The sequence below is a fragment of the Bufo gargarizans genome, chromosome 6 (assembly GCF_014858855.1).
Source record: "Bufo gargarizans isolate SCDJY-AF-19 chromosome 6, ASM1485885v1, whole genome shotgun sequence".
Taxonomy (NCBI): Eukaryota; Metazoa; Chordata; class Amphibia; order Anura; family Bufonidae; genus Bufo; species Bufo gargarizans.
This window is the reverse complement of record NC_058085.1, coordinates 199,603,137-199,625,475: the sequence shown is the minus strand read 5'-3', so window position 1 is coordinate 199,625,475 and position 22,339 is coordinate 199,603,137. Positions and strand designations below refer to the sequence as shown.

Below are 22,339 nucleotides of genomic sequence, written 5' to 3'. Positions count from 1 at the left end.
GGCTAGAGGTGAGAGGGGGCTGATGACATTAGACACAGGTGTCCCTTCCGAGGCCTGCGATTGGCTGGAGCAACGCCAATGTCAGAGCTATGCAGCAGAAAGAACCGTTGGTGCCTTTCTGCAGACAGCCATTCTAGCTTGGTGACTGCTTGCAGAGAGGACCTGTGAGGAGAAGAAGGAGGAGAAGGTGGAGAAGGATGAGAAGGTGGAGAAGGAGGAGGAGGAGGAGTCAGTAGTATTTTAGAATTTTGAACCCGCACACATGCCGTCTGCGTGCGTGGGTCCTGCACCTGCTGAGCACCGGTCAGTACTGTCAATTACTGACTGCGTCCGCTCAGGTTTAGTGCCTTTTTTTTTGGTGTAAAAAAAGAAATCAGTTAGTGCTAGCTAGTTATATATATATATACACACACACACACACATATACACACACACATAGATATATATATAAGTTAATTTTAGTTAGTACTATTTTCGATATTTGAACCCACACACATGCCGTCTGTGTGTATGGGTCCTGCACCTGCTGAGCGCTTGTCAGTACTCTCAATTACTGACTGCGTCTGCTCAGGTTTAGTGCCTTTTTGTTTTTAGCCTTTTTTCTAAAATTTGCTCTAATTCTTTCACTTATCTTTTTCTCTTCTCTTTCTCTTTTTTTCTTTCTCATACATTTTATTTTAATTAATTCATTACAAGTCCCCTCATGTGTAAAATCACTATATACACCCCCCTGACACTTTACATACACCAATAAAAATAAAAACGTCTAGTTCATCCCACAGAATGTACTCCGCTGAAGAGGCATACGACATCCTTGCCTCTGAAATAGAGTCTGCAAGGGAGGGAGAAGAGGATTCCACATTCCTCTACTCCTCAACTCCATTGTCATCCGGTGATGAGGGACCCTCAAGGAGACGCCCCAGGAGAGATGAAGTAGGCCCCCCCCAGTGATCCCCTATGGTCCACACCGCCTGAGGACTATGAGCCCCAAATTCCAGAGTTTGTGGGAAACTCTGGAATCCAGATTGACTGCACGGGCTTCACAGAAATAGATTTTTTCAAAATCTATTTCTCTGAAGAATTCATAAATTTGATCGTGACCCAAACAAATTTGTACGCCCAGCAGTTTATTTCTCAAAACCCAACATCCTCATATGCTAGACCCCTAGGTATGACCCCTGTAAATGCAGCAGACATTATTAAGTTTTGGGTGCTGTTGCTGCATATGGGCCTTGTAAAAAAAACTGAAATGAGACAATATTGGAGTTCAGATGTCTTGTACAACACTCCAATTTACAATATGACCATGTCCTGCTGAAGATTTGAATCCATTTGTAAATTCCTACATTACAATGAAAATAAAAATGTCTAGTTCATCCCAGAGAATGTACTCCGCTGAAGAGGCATACGACATCCTTGCCTCTGAAACGGAGTCTGCAAGGGAGGGAGAAGAGGATTCCACATTCCTCTACTCCTCAACTCCATCGTCATCCGGTGATGAGGGACCCTCAAGGAGACGCCCCAGGAGAGATGAAGTAGCCCCCCCCAGTGATCCCCTATGGTCCACACCGCCTGAGAACTATGAGCCTCAAATTCCAGAGTTTGTGGGAAACTCTGGAATCCAGATTGACTGCACGGGCTTCACAGAAATTAAATTCCTACATTACAGTGATAATGCACAGTGCCGCCCCCCCCCCCCCCCCAATGACCGTCTATTCAAAATAAGACACCTTCTGGAGCACCTCAACTCAAAATTTACAGAAGTGTTCACCCCAGCAAAATAAATTTGCATAGACGAGTCCCTAAATTTCGCCAGTACCTGCCCAGCAAGCGGGCACGGTACGGAATAAAAATGTACAAGCTGCGCAAGAGTACCTCTGGGTACACCTACAGGTTCCGGGATTAGAAGGGGAAAGATTCCTGGATACAACCCCTGAATGCCCCCCTGTCCTAGGAGTTACTGGCAAGATTGTGTGGGACTTACTGCACCCACTGCTGGATAATGGTTATCACCTTTGAATGCATCCTTGATTACAACAGGCACATGGGAGGGGTTGATCTGTCCGATCAAGTTCTGAAGCCCTACAGTGGCATGCGTAAAACTAAGGTGTGGTACAAAAAGCTATACATTGTACAGATGGCAATGTACAATGCATACATTTTCCATGGAACTGCAGGCCAGACAGGAACTTTCCTTCAGTTCCAAGAGGCAGTAATCAAGGCCCTAATTTTCCAAAGTCAGGAAGGGGAGGGCCCGTGTACTTCAGGAGGTCATGGTGCCCGTGTTGTACCACGACAACATTTCTCTGGTGAAGTCCCACAAACAGCAAAGAGGGGAAAGACCCAAAAAAGATGTTGGGTTTGTTACAAAAGGGGAATACGAAAGGACACCATTTATCAGTGCGACACCTGCCCTGATAAACCTGGCCTCTGCATGAAAGAATGCTTCCAAACCTACCACTCATCCATGGATTTTTAATTTCATCCTTTATGCTCCCTGTAATATTTCCATATCTCTGATTTAATCCACCTCACTTGCATACCGACTTTCCAGCAACCACTACATAATCCATTCTATGAGACACCTGTTTGGTAAAAAGTACCCTTTCCACCACTTAAAATGTCCGTACGGGGTGCTCTTTCCAAAATGGGTTCACTTCTTGGAGTTTTTCACTTCTGGGGTCCTCTGGAAATTTTTAAAATGCAACAAGGCAGCTAAAATCAATGTTTCCCAATTCAGGCCTGCAAAAAACATTTAGTACTTTGCCTGTAGTGGCCTGCTATGCGCCAATACAGCAGGCTACAAGCACATATGGGGTGTTTGCAAAATGGGGAGAAAATGGGGAACATATACTGGGGTGCATTTTTTCCTTTAACCCCTTGTGAAAGTGAAAAATTGGGGTCTGCTAGTACTTTTTCATTTTTACAAATGTGTGCTTTGAAATCCTCTCTCTAGTATTTCTGCCTTCTGTGAGACACCTGTTTGGTAAAAAGTACCCTTTCCACCACTTAAAATGTCCGTACGGGGTGCTCTTTCCAAAATGGGGTCACTTCTTGGGGTTTTTCATTTCTGGGGACCTCTGGAATTTTTTTTAATGCAACATGGCAGCTAAAATCTATGTCTGCCAATTCAGGCCTGCAAAAACCATATTTTGTACTTTGCCTGTAGCGGCCTGCTATGCGCTAATACAGCAGGCTACGAGCACATATGGGGTGTTTGCAAAATAGGGAGAAAATGGGGAACATATACTGGGGTGCATTTTCTCCTTTAACCCCTTGTGAAAGTGAAAAATTGGGGTCTGCTAGTAATTTTTACAAATGTGTGCTTTGAAATGCTTGTCTCAAGTAATTCTGCCTTCTGTGAGATACCTGTTTGGTAAAAAGTACCGAAGTGCTCCTTCCGAAATGGGGTCACTTTTTGGGAGTTTTTTATTTTCACAGCCAAGCGTTTCCTAATTCTGTGAAACGCCCGATGGGTCTAAGTGCTCACTACACACATTGAAATATTCCTTGAGAGGTGTAGTTTCCGGAATGGGGTCACTTTTTGGGGGTTTCCACCCTAGGGGTACCTCACGATGTCTTTATATGCGACATAGTTCCCAAAAGCCAATCCTGCCAAATCTATCCTCCAAAAGCCCTATGGCGCTACTTCCCTTTTGGACCCTACCATGCACCCATACATCATTTTATGAGCACATATTGGGTGTTGATGTATTCGGGGGGAAATGGGGAACAAAATGTGGGGTGCATTTTGTCCTGTTACCCCTTGTGAAATTGAAAAATGTGGGTGTAAAGCAACTTTAGTAAATAGTAATTTTTCATTTTCACAGCCAAGTGTTTCCTAATTCTGTGGGGTCAAAGTGCTCACTACACACCTTGGAATATTCCTTGAGGGGTGTTTCCAGAATAGGGTCACTTTTGTGGGGTTTCCACTCTAGGGTTACCTCAGGGTGTGTTCAATTGCAAGATGGCGCCTGTGAATTATTCCGGTGAAATCTGCCTTCCAGAAGCCATTTGGTGCTCCTTTCTTTCTGACCCCTGTGGTACGCCCATATAGCAGTATACAAGCACATATGGGGTATTGCTGTAATCAGGAGAAAATGGGCAATAAATAAGAGGGTACGTTTTCTCCAGTTCCCCCTTTTGAAAGGGAAAGATTTGGGGCTTAAGTCAATTTTTCTTGAAAAAAATTGACATTTTAAATTTTCACAGCCAATTCCATGTTTTACCTTTGAGATCAAAGTTCTCACTACACATCTTGAAATATTCCTTGAAGGGTGTAGTTTCCAGAATGGGGTCACTTTTTGGGGATTTCAACTGTAGGGGTACCTCAGGGTGTCTTTATATGCGACATAGTTTCCAAAAGTATATCCTGCAAAATCTGTCCTCCAAAAGCCCTATGGCGCTACTTCCCTTTTGGACCCTGCCATGCACCAATACATCATTTTATGAGCACATATTGGGTGTTGGCGTATTCGGGGGGAAATGGAACAAAATGTGGGGTGCATTTGTCCTGTTACCCTTTGTGAAATTGAAAAATGTGGGTGTAAAGCAACATTTTATGGAAAAAACTTGTAATTTTTAATTTTCATAGCCAAGCGTTTCCTAATTCTGTGAAACGCCCGATGGGTGAAAGTGCTCACTACACACCTTGAAATATTCCTTGAGCGGTGTAGTTTCCAGAATGGGGTGACCACTGTAGGGCCACCTCAGAGTGTCTTCACATGCGACATAGCTCCTAATTGTCATTCCAGCTAAATCCACTCTCCAAAAGCCATATGATGCTGCTTCCACTATGAAGCCTGCTGTGCGCACATACATCCGTTTTTGAGCACACATGGGGTGTTTCTGTAAACCCTAGATTCAGGGTAATAGATTTTGAGTTTTGTTTTGTTTTGTTTGGCTTTTAACCCTTGCTTTGCTACTGGAACAAATGGATTAAAATGAAAAATCTGCCCAAAAAGTGAAATTCTGAAATTTCATCTCCATTTGCCATTCACTCTTGTGAAACACCTAAAGGGTTAACAACGTTTGTAAAATAAGTTTTGAATACCTTGAGGGTGTAGTTTCTAAAATGGGGTGATTTATGGGTGGTTTCTAATATGTAAGCCCCAGAAAGTGACTTCATAACTAAACTGATCCTGAAACATTTGGGTTTTGGAAATAGTAAAAAATGTTAAGATTTGCTTCTAAACTTCTAAGCCTTCTAACGTGCCAAAAATATAAAATGTCATTTTTAAAATGATCCAAACATGAAGTAGACATATAGGGAATGTAAAGTAACTACTATTTTTCGAGGTATTACTATGTATTATAAAAGAGAAATTGAAATTTGCAAATTTTTTCAAAATTTTTGGAACATTTGGTATTTTTTTTATAAATAAAAAATAATTTTTTTGACTCCATTTCACCAGTGTCATGAAGTACGATATGTGACGAGAAAACAATCTCAGAATGGCCTGTATAAGTAAAAGCATTTTTAAGTTATTACCACATAAAGTCACATGTCAGATTTTCAAAATATGAAATGGAAGGTGAAAACAGGCCTGGGGGTTGAAGGGGTTAAAAACACCTGGCTCAAATGGAATGTGTGCAAAATAACATGAATGAAAAACAGGGGTTAATACATTTTTTAAACAAAATTGACACAGCACCATATAGCAGTCACCACACCCTAATATGCATTATCATTCGAAACAGGTATTTTCAAATAGTTGGTGACTATAGAAGGATTAATACATATTTGCCTCAGTTTAGTCATAAGACCTCATGGAAAGGTAAGCTTTTTGAGATCTGTACACATACTGCAGTGCTGCATGGCAACTGTTGTTCCTGTGCCTGTACTGATATAAACTTGTAGGCCACAGCACTCAGTTTTATTGCTTTCACGGGTGCTCATCTTATTCTGACCCCCTCTCCACCCCGGTGTCAATCTCTTCTAGATATACAATATATAGACAGCACTCAAGTATTCGATGATAAAGTGAAGACTTTATTCAGTCATACATAATTGTGCACATAAGTATAGTTATAGCGACGTTTCGAGCCATATGGATCCCTTCATCAAGCCAAATGTGTCATGCACGTGTAGACACTGGCCGTAGTGTGCCGATGCCTGTGGGTTGGTGGGGGTCAGTCCAGAAGGGGTCAGCCTAAGAGCAGCGATGTTGTTGGGGTGCTGGGTTGTGCCACCTACAGATGCAGTGCTGCGCTAATTTAGTGTAGGGACCCACTCAAACAGTACACCAAGACATGGACTTATGTAATTTAATCAAAGTATAGTAACTGCTTTATGTAGTTTATTATTTATGCAGAGAAGCAAAATAATCAATGCCTAGTATGTGGATACACATTCCATGGTTATTAGTATTTTTAAGCTCTCCCCTACCCCATTCACAAAAATCCTGGTCCTGATAGTTCTAAAACCACATACCTAAATATTTAGCTGTTTGCAGAGGGGTCAACTACCATGGAGGAGATTTATCAAAACTGATGCAAAGGAAAACAGACTTAGTTGCCTATAGCAACCAGATACCACCATTCATTTTTCAGATCTCCTTTGGAAAATGAAATGTGAAATCTGGTTGATTTTGGTAAAAAAAAAATAATAAAAGCCACTTTTCTTTTCTACTAGTATTGATAAATGTCCCAACATGATTTTTCACTTAAGATGATTTTCTCCTATTACCATTCACTACAGACAGTATCAATGTGGCTAAACTGTGATGCTGTCTGTGGAGACTGGACAGAGTCACAGGGAAGAAAGTCACTTCCCCTTGAGTAAAGACTCCCAGTAGCAGTAAAGCAGAGCAGTAAACTCAGCTTGGCAAATGCAATTAGGTTAAGTACTCTGCTTACATTTACTATTACTCTAAAAGGTTATATAGAGCGCATTCTCCCTAGCTCTGAGAGGAATGGCACGGTGCTAGTGGCAGTCCATTGTAGCAGCTCTTCTGCTCTGCTCTTTTCCCCTAAACTTGTGGATCCCTTGGATAAGTGATAAGACAGTAAATTGGATAATTGACTACCTATCAAACAGGCCGGAGTTTGTACAGAAGGGGTCAGTTTACTTAGATTACTAAGTAGTGAAGGTGCACCCCAGGGCGCCGTGTTGTCTCCCTTTCTTTTCATCTTGTATACAGCAGATTTTCCTCCAAAAATTCTTGCATAACTCTGTGGTAGTCGGATGTATTACAGGGGCTATGGTGAGGAGGAATATAGAGAGTTGGAGTCGAACGTTGTGGAATGCCTTCAGGAAAACAGTCTTTTTAAATGGAGTTTGATAAAGGAGAGGATTGTGAAGCAGGAGGAAGAAGGATTTTTTACCTGTAATTTTTGTTGCGCAGGAAGTGGAACTGGAGTTACAAATATTTAGGGGTTCATTTGGATACTGGAGGTGCAATACGTAGAGGATTTAAAAAATAAATAATTTATAAAAAAAGTGGGATGAACAGACTACATCCTCTAAAAGGTCATTCTATGTGTGCAATAAAATGTTAGTGCTGTTCTAGCAGTCCATAGTGGTAAATCGCAACTTTTTTGCAATCATATGCTGGGGAAGTAGTGTGCTGGTGGCTGACGCTAACTAACTCAAACTTATCAGGAAGGCAAGATGGTAGGTTGCCATCTGAATACTTTTGAGGATGTGATGGCGATAATTAACATTAACTCATACCCATCATATGAACTGTTTATTAAGCAGAGGAGTACTTTCAGGAACTGTCAAATTCAACTAATGTAAAGATACAGGAAATCGTTTCTATTGACAGCTATGAGGATGTATACCAACTAAGTGTTAAAAAGGACCTCTAACCACAAAAGGCAATGCATTCTGAAAGCATCATGTTACTACACTCACCTAAAGAATTATTAGGAACACCATACTAATGCGGTGTTGGACCCCCTTTTGCCTTCAGAACTGCCTTATTTCTATGTGGCATTGATTCAACAAGGTGCTGATAGCATTCTTTAGAAATGTTGGCCCATATTGATAGGATAGCATCTTGCAGTTGATGGAGATTTGAGGGATGCACATCCAGGGCACGAAGCTCCCGTTCCACCACATTCCAAAGATGCTCTATTGGGTTGAGATCCGGTGACTGTGGGGGCTATTTTAGTACAGTGAACTCATTGTCATGTTCAAGAAACCAATTGGAAATGATTCAAGCTTTGTGACATGGTGCATTAGCTGGAAGTAGCCATCAGAGGATGGGTACATTGTGGTCATGAAGGGATGGACATGGTCAGAAACAATGCTCAGGTAGCCTGTGGCATTTAAACTATGGCCATTGGCACTAAGGGGCCTAAAGTGTGCCCAGAAAACCTCCCCCACACCATTACACCACCACCACCAGCCTGCACAGTGGTAACAAGGCATGATGGATACATGTTCTCATTCTGTTAACGCCAAATTCGGACTCTACCATTTGAATGTCTCAACAGAAATCGAGACTCATCAAACCAGGCAACATTTTTTTTCCAGTCTTCAACAGTCCAATTTTGGTGAGCTTGTGCAAATTGTAGCCTCTTTTTCCTATTTGTAGTGGAGATGAGTGGTACCCGGTGGGGTCTTCTGCTGTTGTAGCCCACCTTTCTTTGTCATTCTGACATTCAGTTTGGAGTTCAGGAGATTGTCTTGACCAGGACCACAACCCTACATCAGAGACTTAAAAAGATTAAAATAGACAAATCGCCAGGACCGGATGACATACACCCCCCGTATCCTAAAGGAATTAAGTAATGTCATAGCCAGACCCTTATTTCTGATATTTGCAGACTCTATACTGACAGGGAATGTCCCACAGGATTGGCGCATGGCAAATGTGGTGCCAATATTCAAAAAGGGGCCAAAAACAGAGCCTGGAAACTATAGGCCGGTAAGTTTAACATCTGTTGTGGGTAAACTGTTTGAAGGTTTTCTGAGAGATGCTATATTAGAGCATCTCAACAGAAATAAGCAAATAACGCCATATCAGCATGGCTTCGTGAGGGATCGGTCATGTCAGATCAATTTAATCAGTTTCTATGAGGAGGTAAGTTCTAGACTTGACAGCGGCGAATCAATGGATGTCATATATCTGGACTTCTCAAAAGCATTTGACACTGTACCACATAAAAGGTTAGTATATAAAATGAGAATGCTCGGACTGGGAGAAAACATCTGTATGTGGGTAAGTAACTGGCTAAGAGATAGAAAACAGAGGGTGGTTATTAATGGTACACACTCAGATTGGGTCACTGTCACTAGTGGGGTACCTCAGGAGTCAGTATTGGGCCCTATTCTCTTCAATATATTTATTATTGATCTTGTAGAAGGCTTGCATAGTAAAGTATCAATTTTCGCAGATGACACTAAACTGTGTAAAGTAATTTACACTGATGAGGACAGTATACTACTACAGAGGGATCTGGATAGATTGGAGGCTTGGGCAGATAAGTGGCAGATGAGGTTTAACACTGATAAATGTAAAGTTATGCACATGGGAAGGAAAAATGCAAGTCACCCGGTACATACTAAATGGTAAAACACTCGGTAACACTGACATGGAAAAGGACCTAGGAATTTTAATAAACAGCAAACTAAGCTGCAAAAAACAGTGTCAGGCAGCTGCTGCCAAGGCCAACAAGATGATGGGTTGCATCAGAAGGGGCATAGATTCCCGTGATAAGAACATAGTCCTACCACTTTACAAATCGCTAGTCAGACCACACGGAGTACTGTGTACAGTTCTGGGCTCCTGTAAACAAGGCAGACATAGTAGAGCTGGAGAAGGTCCACAGGAGGGCATCTAAAGTAATAACTGGAATGGGGCAACTACAGTACCCTGAAAGATTATCAAAATTAGGGTCATTCACTTTAGAAAAAAGACGACTGAGGGGAGATCTAATTAATATGTATAAATATATCAGGGGTCAGTACAGAGATCTATCCCATCATCTATTCATTCCCAGGACGGTGACTGTGACGAGGGGACATCCTCTGCGTCTGGAGGAAAGGAGGTTTGTACACAAACATAGAAAAGGATTCTTTATGGTAAGAGCAGTGAGACTATGGAACTCTCTGCCCGAGGAGGTGGTGATGGTGAGTACAATAAAGGAATTCAAGAGGGGCCTGGACGTATTTCTGGAGCTTAATAATATTACAGGCTATAGCTACTAGAGAGGGGTCGTTGATCCAGGGAGTTATTCTGATTGCCTGATTGGAGTCGGGAAGGAATTTTTTATTCCCCTAAAGTTGGGGGGGAAAATTGATTTCTACCTCACAGGTTTTTTTTCTTGCCTTCCTCTGGATCAACTTGCAGGATAACAGGCCGAACTGGATGGACAAATGTCTTTTTTCGGCCTTATGTACTATGTTACATGCATTGAAGCAACTGCCATGTGATTGGTTGACTAGAAAATCGCATTAATGAGAAATAGAACAGGTGTTCCTAATAATTCTTTAGGAGAGTATAAATATATATATATATATATATATATATATATACATATATATATATACACACACACACACACACACATACTCAGACATACACATTTGTGTGAAAAGATTCAATAAAACTTACATTTTATACATTTATATCTTTGCATTTTCTACTCCTGTGAATACCTATTGGTACAGGGAGAGGCATTCTCTCATGCACATTTATACACACAATGCTATCAATCACCGATAACCCCTCCCTCCTGTATCATTAGTGTTTCACAGGAGGTGGACAAAGCAAAGATATAAATGGGTAAAATACAGGTTTTAATAAAACTATATATCAATCCGCTCAGCTGCTGCTGCTCTATAATCTGGTGCTTTCAGACTGCATTGTTTTTGTGGTGACCGGTCCTCTTTAAACCTTTGCGACTGTGTAATTTAATGTTGTCACATAGCGTTGTACCAAATGTGTATTGTACAGACTTGTCATTGATATTAATGTATGGTGATTTATACAACTGACAAGCAAAAGGATAACAATGTTTTAAACTTTTGACTTTCAGGCTTCATATCTCAACATCCACTACAGTTTCGAATGTGAGACTACCATGATTTTACAGACTATCATCTTGGCTCTCTCATACATAAATTGGACTTGCGACCATTTAGCACGTGATTAGTTATGTAGATTCTTGTCATGCAACTGCATTGTTACTGTTTTGCTCCTAAAATTAAAAATGTGTTTATTATTTTGTTAGTATTTAGTAAATCCACCTGTCATGAATAGGATATGGGGGGGTAACCATTTTAAAATTACAGGTGAAACTCGAAAAATTAGAATATCGTGTAAAAGTTCATTTATTTCAGTAATGAAACTTAAAACGAGTTTCATTAATACAACTTAAAATTAGAATATTGTGAATAGGTTCAATATTCTAGGCTCAAAGTGTCACACTCTAGTCAGCTAATTAATCAATACCCCCTGAGCAAAGGGTACCTCAAAATTGTGACTTTGGGGTTTCATAAGCTGTAAACCATAATCATCCAAATTATAACAAATAAAGGCTTGAAATATCTCGCTTTGCATGTAATGAGTCTCTCATATATTAGACTCACCTTTTAAGTTGCATTACTGAAATAAATGAACTTTGCACAAAATTCAAATTTTTCAAGTTCCACCTGTATAGGTGGTGTTTATAGCAGATACACACCACATATACAGGTGGAACTCGGAAAATTAGGTGTGATTTCTGCAAATAGCCGACTGCATTGAAGCCTCCATTCTATCCCAACAAGGTGGCGTCGGGCAGGCACCTGCCAGATACAAGAAGTGCAAATGCACAGTTCACTTCCTGTCATATCGAACACCCTTGTCTGCCATGTACAAACTTCAAAAAAACATCTGCTCCCCTCTGTTAAACTAGATACTGGAGGAAGAGTACTCATTTTGGAGGGAGATTTAAAAAGTTTAAAACAGACATTTCAATATTCAATGCCCCATCTACGCTCACTCTGAGGCCCGAGTGTGTGGTGTGCAATGAGTAAGAGCCTGGAGGTAGTCTGGCTCCTGGCAGACCCATCCCTGGTTGGGAGTCGCGAGTGCTTATGTGACACCACCTTTGGCTTTCAATACTTCCTAAATCCTTCTGGGCATGCCCCTGATCAGATTCAATCATGTCTCGACCAAAATCTGTTCCCAGGTCTCTTCTACACGTTCCTAATTTTGGTGCATACTGGTCGACTCACTTGGGTCCGAATACAGCTTTTTCTTCTACTGTACCCACAAGTGTTCAATTAGGTTGATGTCTGGGAACTGTGTGGGGCCAATCCAGCACCTCTCCTTCATTGTCATTGAACCATTTCTTAGCATAGCATAGACGTATGCTATGTAGTACCATAGTACTCGTGTACGAAGTAACGCATCTTGTAGGATACTCACATATAGCTCATCATTGAGACCACCATTGATCCTGGTCAAGTATCCAATGCCGTTGGCTGTAAAACAATCCCATATCAGGCTTCCTCCACCAAACTTGACAGTTCCTTCAACTTCTCAATCAGTTACCCCCCCTTTTGCACCCATCAGAGCCCAGTCTATTGACTTTTGTCTAATCGCTCCAAATCACCAGTTTCCAATGTTCTACTGTCCACTGTTTGTACTTTTCTGCAAACCCAAGCCTATGCTTCTTATGACGATATTGAAGTCGAGGCTTCTTCACCTTTTTTTGGGCCACCACACCAGATTTGTGTAATGTGCGTTGTGTGGTACTTGCATGGACATCTGTGATCTCATTATTACGAAGCATACGAGTCACCTCCACTACCATGTTTGTCACGCCAGAACTGATAAACCTTGTGATGAGCTGACTTGTTAACTTACTGATATTAAGCCAGGATGTCCACCTCTTGGCTTTGGAATGGATGGTCGGACGGACTTAATTTCTTCCCATTGTCATGGCACTTCGCTGAGCTATTAGGGAATGTGAGAACAGGTTGTAATTTGTAGTATACAAGACTAAAATTGTTCCACCACCAGGAGCAAAACAGTAACAATGCAGTTATGACAAAAATCATCATAACAAATCATATGCTAAATAGTTGCAAGTCCAATATATGTATGAGATAGCCAAGATAATTGTCTATCATGGTGGTCTCACGTTCTAAGCTGTAGTGGGATGGGAGATATGGCAGCTCAAATTCATAAGTTCAAAACATTGTTACCCTTTTGCACCTTAGTGTGTGCTAGGAGGTGGTGTCATGTCCCCGTTGTGTTACTGTCAATTGTCTAATGTTATACTTGATGTCTTTGTTGTGCTGCTGTGATGCTGAAATTTCCCTCAGGCTCAATAAAGCCAGATTTGGACTGCCAGCATTTCTTATCAATATTCTCAAGGCAATCACTCTGCTGGCTCTGTTGATGTCTGCATCAACCATAATCTGTAATAAAGAGGGAGAGTATGTATCCAGCCAACTCTCTGCTGGGAAAGTGGGATTGGACATACAAGAAATGTAAGAACAATTCTGCTAATGGTAGTCTATTGAAAAATCCCTGCTACAGACAGAAATGGGTCAACAAAAAACACTTTATTTTTTTCCCTGAAGGCAACAGAATTCACAGACATTGTATATTAATACTGTTCAAAAAATGTAACATTCAAAACAATTACAAGAAAATTGGAATACCCAAAAAGAAATTAGAATACCCAAAAGGCAGAAGAAAAAAAGAAGAAAAAAAAAAAAAAAAAGCACAGATATATATGTCTCTTTAGTTCAGATTAAACTTTTAAAATATATCTACCTCCATCAATTGGATTTAATCCCTTAAGAGATCTGGTACTTATTTTTTCTGTTGACCACACCTCCTGCCCACACACCTACCAGTATTATCAGGGGCGGCACCCAGTCTACAAATATGGACATGTTTAGCTAAAGGGTGGGCCTCATGCAGTCAGTGCTCAAAGAAAGCGACCTTCATTAGAGTACATTCACACGAATGTGCCATATTTTGCGGTCCACAAAATACAGATCCGCAAAACATGGATACCAGCCGCGTGCGTTCCGCATTTTGTGGAACGCACAGGGCCTGTGCTATATAGAAAACGCCCATTCTTTTCCACCATTGCAGACAAAAATAGGACATGCTCTATATCTTTTGTGGCCCCATTGATGGGTTCGCACCCATCTGCAAAGTTTCGGAACGGATACAGACCCATTCATACAGTCGTGTGAATGAGCCCTTACGCCGATGCTGTCCATGCTTGATTGGATAGCACCAGGGTAGTAAGCATGGAAAGGGAGGGATGGTTAGGGGTAATGGAGAAAACTTATACTAAAGATTCCACAAGTGCAATTCCTTCAGCTTTTTTAAATAATCTAAATAAATATACCAGAATGTGACCATATGCTGATTTATTGCTGAATAATATAATCCAGAAATATACACAATGTGCCTTTTAACATGACATTTACTTAAATAACTGCAATACAGTTGTGTTTAGAGTATGTATGATATATACAGTTCATTACCTCTTGGTGCTTGTATTTAGCTGAATATCCTGCTATAAATGTACGTACATCATATACATTATTTTCTACTGGCTGAATTGGCAGCTGTACATTTATTACACACAACATATTTACATGTATATACCATGAAACATTTCTAATTCATTAAGAGCTTTTCCATCAAGACATTATTGAAGGCACTTACAACTACATCAATGTAAGTTTCCATCAACATGAAGGAAGCAGACACTGTAAAGGATTAATAATGGACTGAAAAATTCCTGGCTACGTACTAGCAATAGGAAGATGAAATTCTTTGTTGTCAAAGATGAGTGGTCGCTTAGGTGGATTAGGATCCTTGTCTGCCCTATGCAAAAGCTTAAAGAGCCCAGTGCCGATGTTCATAGGGATGCCCATTATTATGCATTCTGACACTCCTAGGAAAGGAGAGAGGACAAAAAGAGGTGTAAGCGCACACTTAAAAGAACTATGTTTCTCTATAAGATTCTCACACTGAATGTTTACAGCTGAAATTTACATCAAGCAGAATATTTAAAAACCTTTTACAGTACAATACAAAAAAAGCAAACAAGTCAAATGCTAATACTTAGATATGTACATATATCAGTTCTGCTATAAAATACCGTATTTTTCGCTTTATAAGACGCACCTGATGATAAAAGACGCACCTAGGTTTTTGAGGAGGAAAATATTTTGAACCAAAATGTGTGCTTTTGAACTTATGGGGGGGCTCTATGGATGACCCTTATGGGGGGGGGGGGGGCTCTATGGATGACCCTTATGGGGGGGGGGGGGGCGCGCTCTATGGATGACCCTTATGGGGGGGGGGGGGGGCGCTCTATGGATGACCCTTATGGGGGGGGGGTGATCTGTGGATGACCCTTATGGGGGGGGGGGGGGTGATCTGTGGATGACCCTTATGGGGAAAGGGGCGGGGGGATCTGTGGATGACCCTTATGGGGAAAGGGGCGGGGGGATCTGTGGATGACCCTTATGGGGAAAGGGGCGGGGGGATCTGTGGATGACCCTTATGGGGAAAGGGGCGGGGGGATCTGTGGATGACCCTTATGGGGAAAGGGGCGATCTGTGGATGACCCTTATGGGGAAAGGGGCGATCTGTGGATGACCCTTATGGGGAAAGGGGCGATCTGTGGATGACCCTTATGGGGGAAGGGGCAATCTGTGGATGACCCTTATGGGGGAAGGGGCAATCTGTGGATGACCCTTATGGGGGAAGGGGCAATCTGTGGATGACCCTTATGGGGGAAGGGGCAATCTGTGGATGACCCTTATGGGGGAAGGGGCAATCTGTGGATGACCCTTATGGGGGAAGGGGCAATCTGTGGATGACCCTTATGGGGGAAGGGGCAATCTGTGGATGACCCTTATGGGGGAAGGGGCAATCTGTGGATGACCCTTATGGGGGAAGGGGCAATCTGTGGATGACCCTTATGGGGGAAGGGGCAATCTGTGGATGACCCTTATGGGGGAAGGGGCAATCTGTGGATGACCCTTATGGGGGAAGGGGCAATCTGTGGATGACCCTTATGGGGGAAGGGGCAATCTGTGGATGACCCTTATGGGGGAAGGGGCAATCTGTGGATGACCCTTATGGGGGAAGGGGCAATCTGTGGATGACCCTTATGGGGGAAGGGGCAATCTGTGGATGACCCTTATGGGGGAAGGGGCAATCTGTGGATGACCCTTATGGGGGAAGGGGCGAATCTGTGGATGACCCTTATGGGGGAAGGGGCGATCTGTGGATGACCCTTATGGGGGAAGGGGCGATCTGTGGATGACTCTTATGGGGGGGGGGGGGGGGCCTCTGTGGATGACCCTTATGGGGGGGGGGCCCTCTGTGGATGACCCTTATGGGGGGGGGGGCCCTCTGTGGATGACCCTTATGGGGGGGGGGGGCCCTCTGTGGATGACCCTTATGGGGGGGGGGGGCCCTCTGTGGATGACCCTTATGGGGGGGGGGGCCCTCTGTGGATGACCCTTATGGGGGGGGGGCCCTCTGTGGATGACCCTTATGGGGGGGGGGGGGGGGCCTCTGTGGATGACCCTTATGGGGGGGGGCCTCTGTGGATGACCCTTATGGGGGGGGGGGGGGGGGGCTCTGTGGATGACCCTTATGGGGGAAGGGGCTCTGTGGATGATATATATATATACACATATATATATACAGGGAGTGCAGAATTATTAGGCAAGTTGTATTTTTGAGGATTAATTTTATTATTGAACAACAACCATGTTCTCAATGAACCCAAAAAACTCAGTAATATCAAAGCTGAATATTTTTGGAAGTAGTTTTTAGTTTGTTTTTAGTTTTATCTATTTTAGGGGGATATTTGTGTGTGCAGGTGACTATTACTGTGCATAATTATTAGGCAACTTAACAAAAAACAAATATATACCCATTTCAATTATTTATTTTTACCAGTGAAACCAATATAACATCTCAACATTCACAAATATACATTTCTGACATTCAAAAACAAAACAAAAACAAATCAGTGACCAATATAGCCACCTTTCTTTGCAAGGACACTCAAAAGCCTGCCATCCATGGATTCTGTCAGTGTTTTGATCTGTTCACCATCAACATTGCGTGCAGCAGCAACCACAGCCTCCCAGACACTGTTCAGAGAGGTCTACTGTTTTCCCTCCTTGTAAATCTCACATTTGATGATGGACCACAGGTTCTCAATGGGGTTCAGATCAGGTGAACAAGGAGGCCATGTCATTAGATTTTCTTCTTTTATACCCTTTCTTGCCAGCCACGCTGTGGAGTACTTGGACGCGTGTGATGGAGCATTGTCCTGCATGAAAATCATGTTTTTCTTGAAGGATGCAGACTTCTTCCTGTACCACTGCTTGAAGAAGGTGTCTTCCAGAAACTGGCAGTAGGACTGGGAGTTGAGCTTGACTCCATCCTCAACCCGAAAAGGCCCCACAAGCTCATCTTTGATGATACCAGCCCAAACCAGTACTCCACCTCCACCTTGCTGGCGTCTGAGTCGGACTGGAGCTCTCTGCCCTTTACCAATCCAGCCACGGGCCCATCAAGACTCACTCTCATTTCATCAGTCCATAAAACCTTTGAAAAATCAGTCTTGAGATATTTCTTGGCCCAGTCTTGACGTTTCAGCTTGTGTGTCTTGTTCAGTGGTGGTCGTCTTTCAGCCTTTCTTACCTTGGCCATGTCTCTGAGTATTGCACACCTTGTGCTTTTAGGCACTCCAGTGATGTTGCAGCTCTGAAATATGGCCAAACTGGTGGCAAGTGGCATCTTGGCAGCTGCACGCTTGACTTTTCTCAGTTCATGGGCAGTTATTTTGCGCCTTGGTTTTTCCACACGCTTCTTGCGACCCTGTTGACTATTTTGAATGAAACGCTTGATTGTTCGATGATCACGCTTCAGAAGCTTTGCAATTTTAAGAGTGCTGCATCCCTCTGCAAGATATCTCACTATTTTTGCCTTTTCTGAGCCTGTCAAGTCCTTCTTTTGACCCATTTTGCCAAAGGAAAGGAAGTTGCCTAATAATTATGCACACCAGATATAGGGTGTTGATGTCATTAGACCACACCCCTTCTCATTACAGAGATGTACATCACCTAATATGCTTAATTGGTAGTAGGCTTTCGAGCCTATACAGCTTGGAGTAAGACAACATGCATAAAGAGGATGATGTGGTCAAAATACTCATTTGCCTAATAATTCTGCACTCCGCGTGTGTGTGTGTGTGTGTGTGTGTGTGTGTGTGTGTATGTGTATGTGTATGTGTATGTATATATATATATATATATATATAAATGAGCTTTTGTCTGTTCTTTATGCGCGGCCAAACGACTGGACCGATCTTCACAAAATTTGGCACACAGGTACATCAGGTGTCCGGTAAGGTTTTAGATCGGGTGTAAGCTCTCTAGGAAGTACTGTTCCTGAGATATTCCCCAAAAATTACCTGCACTAGCCAATACAAGCCTGCAAGGCTTTCTCTTCATATCCCAAGTGCCATACATACGGTCACATATCCCTTATCAGCCAATAGAAGCTCACAGGCCCTTAGTCTCCACATACACAAAGTTTTACTCCAGGTTTTCATAACCCAGCAATATTTCTTCACTGCTGTAGGTTAGCTAGGGCTACACGACTAATGTCGCATGGCAATTTTTATAATAATAGTCTATGGTGTTGCACTGTGACATGCTACGACTGACAGTCACAAAAAAATCCACCTTGAATGGATTTTTTTGTGACTGTCGTGTCGCAGCATATCACAGTGCGACACCATAGCCTATCATAAAAATGGTTGCGCGACAAAATGTCGCGTAGCCCTACACTTAAAGGGGACAGGGTACTGTGAGGTCTCTGTTAAAGGGGACAGGGTACTGTGAGGTCTCTGTTAAAGGGGACAGGGTACTGTGAGGTCTCTGTTAAAGGGGACAGGGTACTGTGAGGTCTCTGTTAAAGGGGACAGGGTACTGTGAGGTCTCTGTTAAAGGGGACAGGGTACTGTGAGGTCTCTGTTAAAGGGGACAGGGTACTGTGAGGTCTCTGTTAAAGGGGACAGGGTACTGTGAGGTCTCTGTTAAAGGGGACAGGGTACTGTGAGGTCTCTGTTAAAGGGGACAGGGTACTGTGAGGTCTCTGTTAAAGGGGACAGGGTACTGTGAGGTCTCTGTTAAAGGGGACAGGGTACTGTGAGGTCTCTGTTAAAGGGGACAGGGTACTGTGAGGTCTCTGTTAAAGGGGACAGGGTACTGTGAGGTCTCTGTTAAAGGGGACAGGGTACTGTGAGGTCTCTGTTAAAGGGGACAGGGTACTGTGAGGTCTCTGTTAAAGGGGACAGGGTACTGTGAGGTCTCTGTTAAAAGGGGACAGGGTACTGTGAGGTCTCTGTTAAAGGGGACAGGGTACTGTGAGGTCTCTGTTAAAGGGGACAGGGTACTGTGAGGTCTCTGTTAAAGGGGACAGGGTACTGTGAGGTCTCTGTTAAAGGGGACAGGGTACTGTGGAGGTCTCTGTTAAAGGGGACAGGGTACTGTGAGGTCTCTGTTAAAGGGGACAGGGTACTGTGAGGTCTCTGTTAAGGGGACAGGGTACTGTGAGGTCTCTGTTAAAGGGGACAGGGTACTGTGAGGTCTCTGTTAAGGGGACAGGGTACTGTGAGTTCTCGTAAAGGGGACAGGGTACTGTGAGGTCTCTGTTAAAGGGGACAGGGGTACTGTGAGGTCTCTGTTAAAGGGGGACAGGGTACTGTGTAGGTCTCTGTTAAAGGGGACGGGTACTGTGAGGTCTCTGTTAAAGGGGACGGGTACTGTGAGGTCTCTGTTAAAGGGGACAGGGTACTGTGAGGTCTCTGTTAGGACCCTTTAAAGGGGACAGGGTACTGTGAGGTCTCTGTTAAAGGGGACAGGGTACTGTGAGGTCTCTGTTAAAGGGGACAGGGTACTGTGAGGTCTCTGTTAAAGGGGACAGGGTACTGTGAGGTCTCTGTTAAAGGGGACAGGGTACTGTGAGGTCTCTGTTAAAGGGGACGGGTACTGTGAGGTCTCTGTTAAAGGGGACAGGGTACTGTGAGGTCTCTGTTAAAGGGGACAGGGTACTGTGAGGTCTCTGTTAAAGGGGACAGGGTACTGTGAGGTCTCTGTTAAAGGGGACAGGGTACTGTGAGGTCTCTGTTAAGGGGACAGGGTACTGTGAGGTCTCTGTTAAAGGGGACAGGGTACTGTGAGGTCTCTGTTAAAGGGGACAGGGTACTGTGAGGTCTCTGTTAAAGGGGACAGGGTACTGTGAGGTCTCTGTGACTGGTCAAGGGACAGGTTACTGTGAGGTCTCTGTTAAAGGGGACAGGGTACTGTGAGGTCTCTGTTAAAGGGGACAGGGTACTGTGAGGTCTCTGTTAAAGGGGGACAGGGTACTGTGAGGTCTCTGTTAAAGGGACAGGGTACTGTGAGGTCTCTGTTAAAGGGGACAGGGTACTGTGAGGTCTCTGTTAAAGGGGACAGGGTACTGTGAGGTCTCTGTTAAAGGGGACAGGGTACTGTGAGGTCTCTGTTAAAGGGGACAGGGTACTGTGAGGTCTCTGTTAAAGGGGACAGGGTACTGTGAGGTCTCTGTTAAAGGGGACAGGGTACTGTGAGGTCTCTGTTAAAGGGGACAGGGTACTGTGAGGTCTCTGTTAAAGGGGACAGGGTACTGTGAGGTCTCTGTTAAAGGGGACAGGGTACTGTGAGGTCTCTGTTAAAGGGGACAGGGTACTGTGAGGTCTCTGTTAAAGGGGGACAGGGTACTGTGAGGTCTCTGTTAAAGGGGACAGGGTACTGTGAGGTCTCTGTTAAAGGGGACAGGGTACTGTGAGGTCTCTGTTAAAGGGGACAGGGTACTGTGAGGTCTCTGTTAAAGGGGACAGGGTACTGTGAGGTCTCTGTTAAAGGGGACAGGGTACTGTGAGGTCTCTGTTAAAGGGGACAGGGTACTGTGAGGTCTCTGTTAAAGGGGACAGGGTACTGTGAGGTCTCTGTTAAAGGGGACAGGGTACTGTGAGGTCTCTGTTAAAGGGGACAGGGTACTGTGAGGTCTCTGTTAAAGGGGACAGGGTACTGTGAGGTCACTGTTAAAGGGGGACAGGGTACTGTGAGGTCTCTGTTAAAGGGGACAGGGTACTGCGAGGTCTCTGTTAAAGGGGACAGGGTACTGCGAGGTCTCTGTTAAAGGGGACAGGGTACTGCGAGGTCTCTGTTAAAGGGGACAGGGTACTGTGAGGTCTCTGTTAAAGGGGACAGGGTACTGTGAGGTCTCTGTTAAAGGGGACAAGGTACTGTGGCAGTCACTGTTAAAAGGTATGGGTGCTGTGGAGGTCTCTGTTAAGGGGGCAGGAAACAGTGGAGGTCACAGTGGGGGGGGGGGGGCAGTGTTAAGGTGTGAGGGGGTGTGGAGTTAACTTAAGGGGGCGGAGTGCTGTAGAGCTCACTGTTATAGGGGATACTGTTGATATCTTTTAACGACACACACAAACATTAAATGAGATCGATTAAATATACCCGTGCAAAACCGGGTCCTTTTGCTAGTTTATTTTTTTTTTAAAAATTAAAAAGTCGCACACACTTCAAATTGGTATCACTGAAAAGAACAGATCGTCCCGCAAAAAATGAGCGCTCACACAGCCCCACATAACGTACACATAACTAAAAAAAAAAAAAAAAAAGTTATAGGGGTCAGAATATGGTTATCAAATGTATATATATTTTTTTCAGTATTAAAACGCAAGAAAAATTATACAAGTGTGGTAACACTGGAACTGTACTGACCTGGAGAATGAAGGCAACAGGTAAATTTTACTGCATAGTGTACAATGTTCCCCTCGCTTCCCACTACATGGTATGCAACCATAAATGGCGCCATTAGAAACTACAACTTGTCCCTAATAATAAGCCCTCATAAAGGCTATGTGAACGGAAAAATTAAAGTTATGACTATGGGAAGGCGGGAAGTGAAAAACAAAAACACAAAATTAAAAAAAACAAAAACAAAAAACAATCTCTAAATGGCTTGGATAAGTAAAAGCGTTCCAAAGTTAATACCAGATAAATTGACATGTCAGATTTGAAAAATGGGGCTCCAGCATTTGGTCCAAACCCATGATGCCTTGTTTATAGCTCCCTCACACCTAGGTAGTTATACAGACATTCTCCTATCATTGGCCCTATTGCTGCTTTGACACACCAATAAATAAATATATCATGGGAAAGGGAAGAGCTCCATGCACTTTGTCACGTGACAGCAGCCCAGAACTAAAGATAATAAATCTGACGTGTTTCTTTATGTGGTCATAACTTTGGAACGCTTTTACTTAACCAAACCATTCCGAGATTGTTTTC

The 22,339-nt window shown here is 43.3% G+C and overlaps 1 protein-coding gene across 2 annotated transcripts in view; it reads right to left on the bottom strand.

Annotated features, from left to right (window-relative positions):
- Positions 1-13,500: 13,500 nt before the first annotated feature.
- The window catches only part of POLR3A (RNA polymerase III subunit A), a 184,766-nt gene continuing 175,927 nt past the window's right edge, over positions 13,501-22,339 (bottom strand). For both annotated transcript variants that reach the window (XM_044297675.1, XM_044297676.1), the window contains one exon: positions 13,501-14,868. In XM_044297675.1, the coding sequence (XP_044153610.1) occupies positions 14,717-14,868 (152 nt within the window). In that variant the 3' untranslated portion in view covers positions 13,501-14,716. The remainder of the gene's footprint in view (positions 14,869-22,339) is intronic.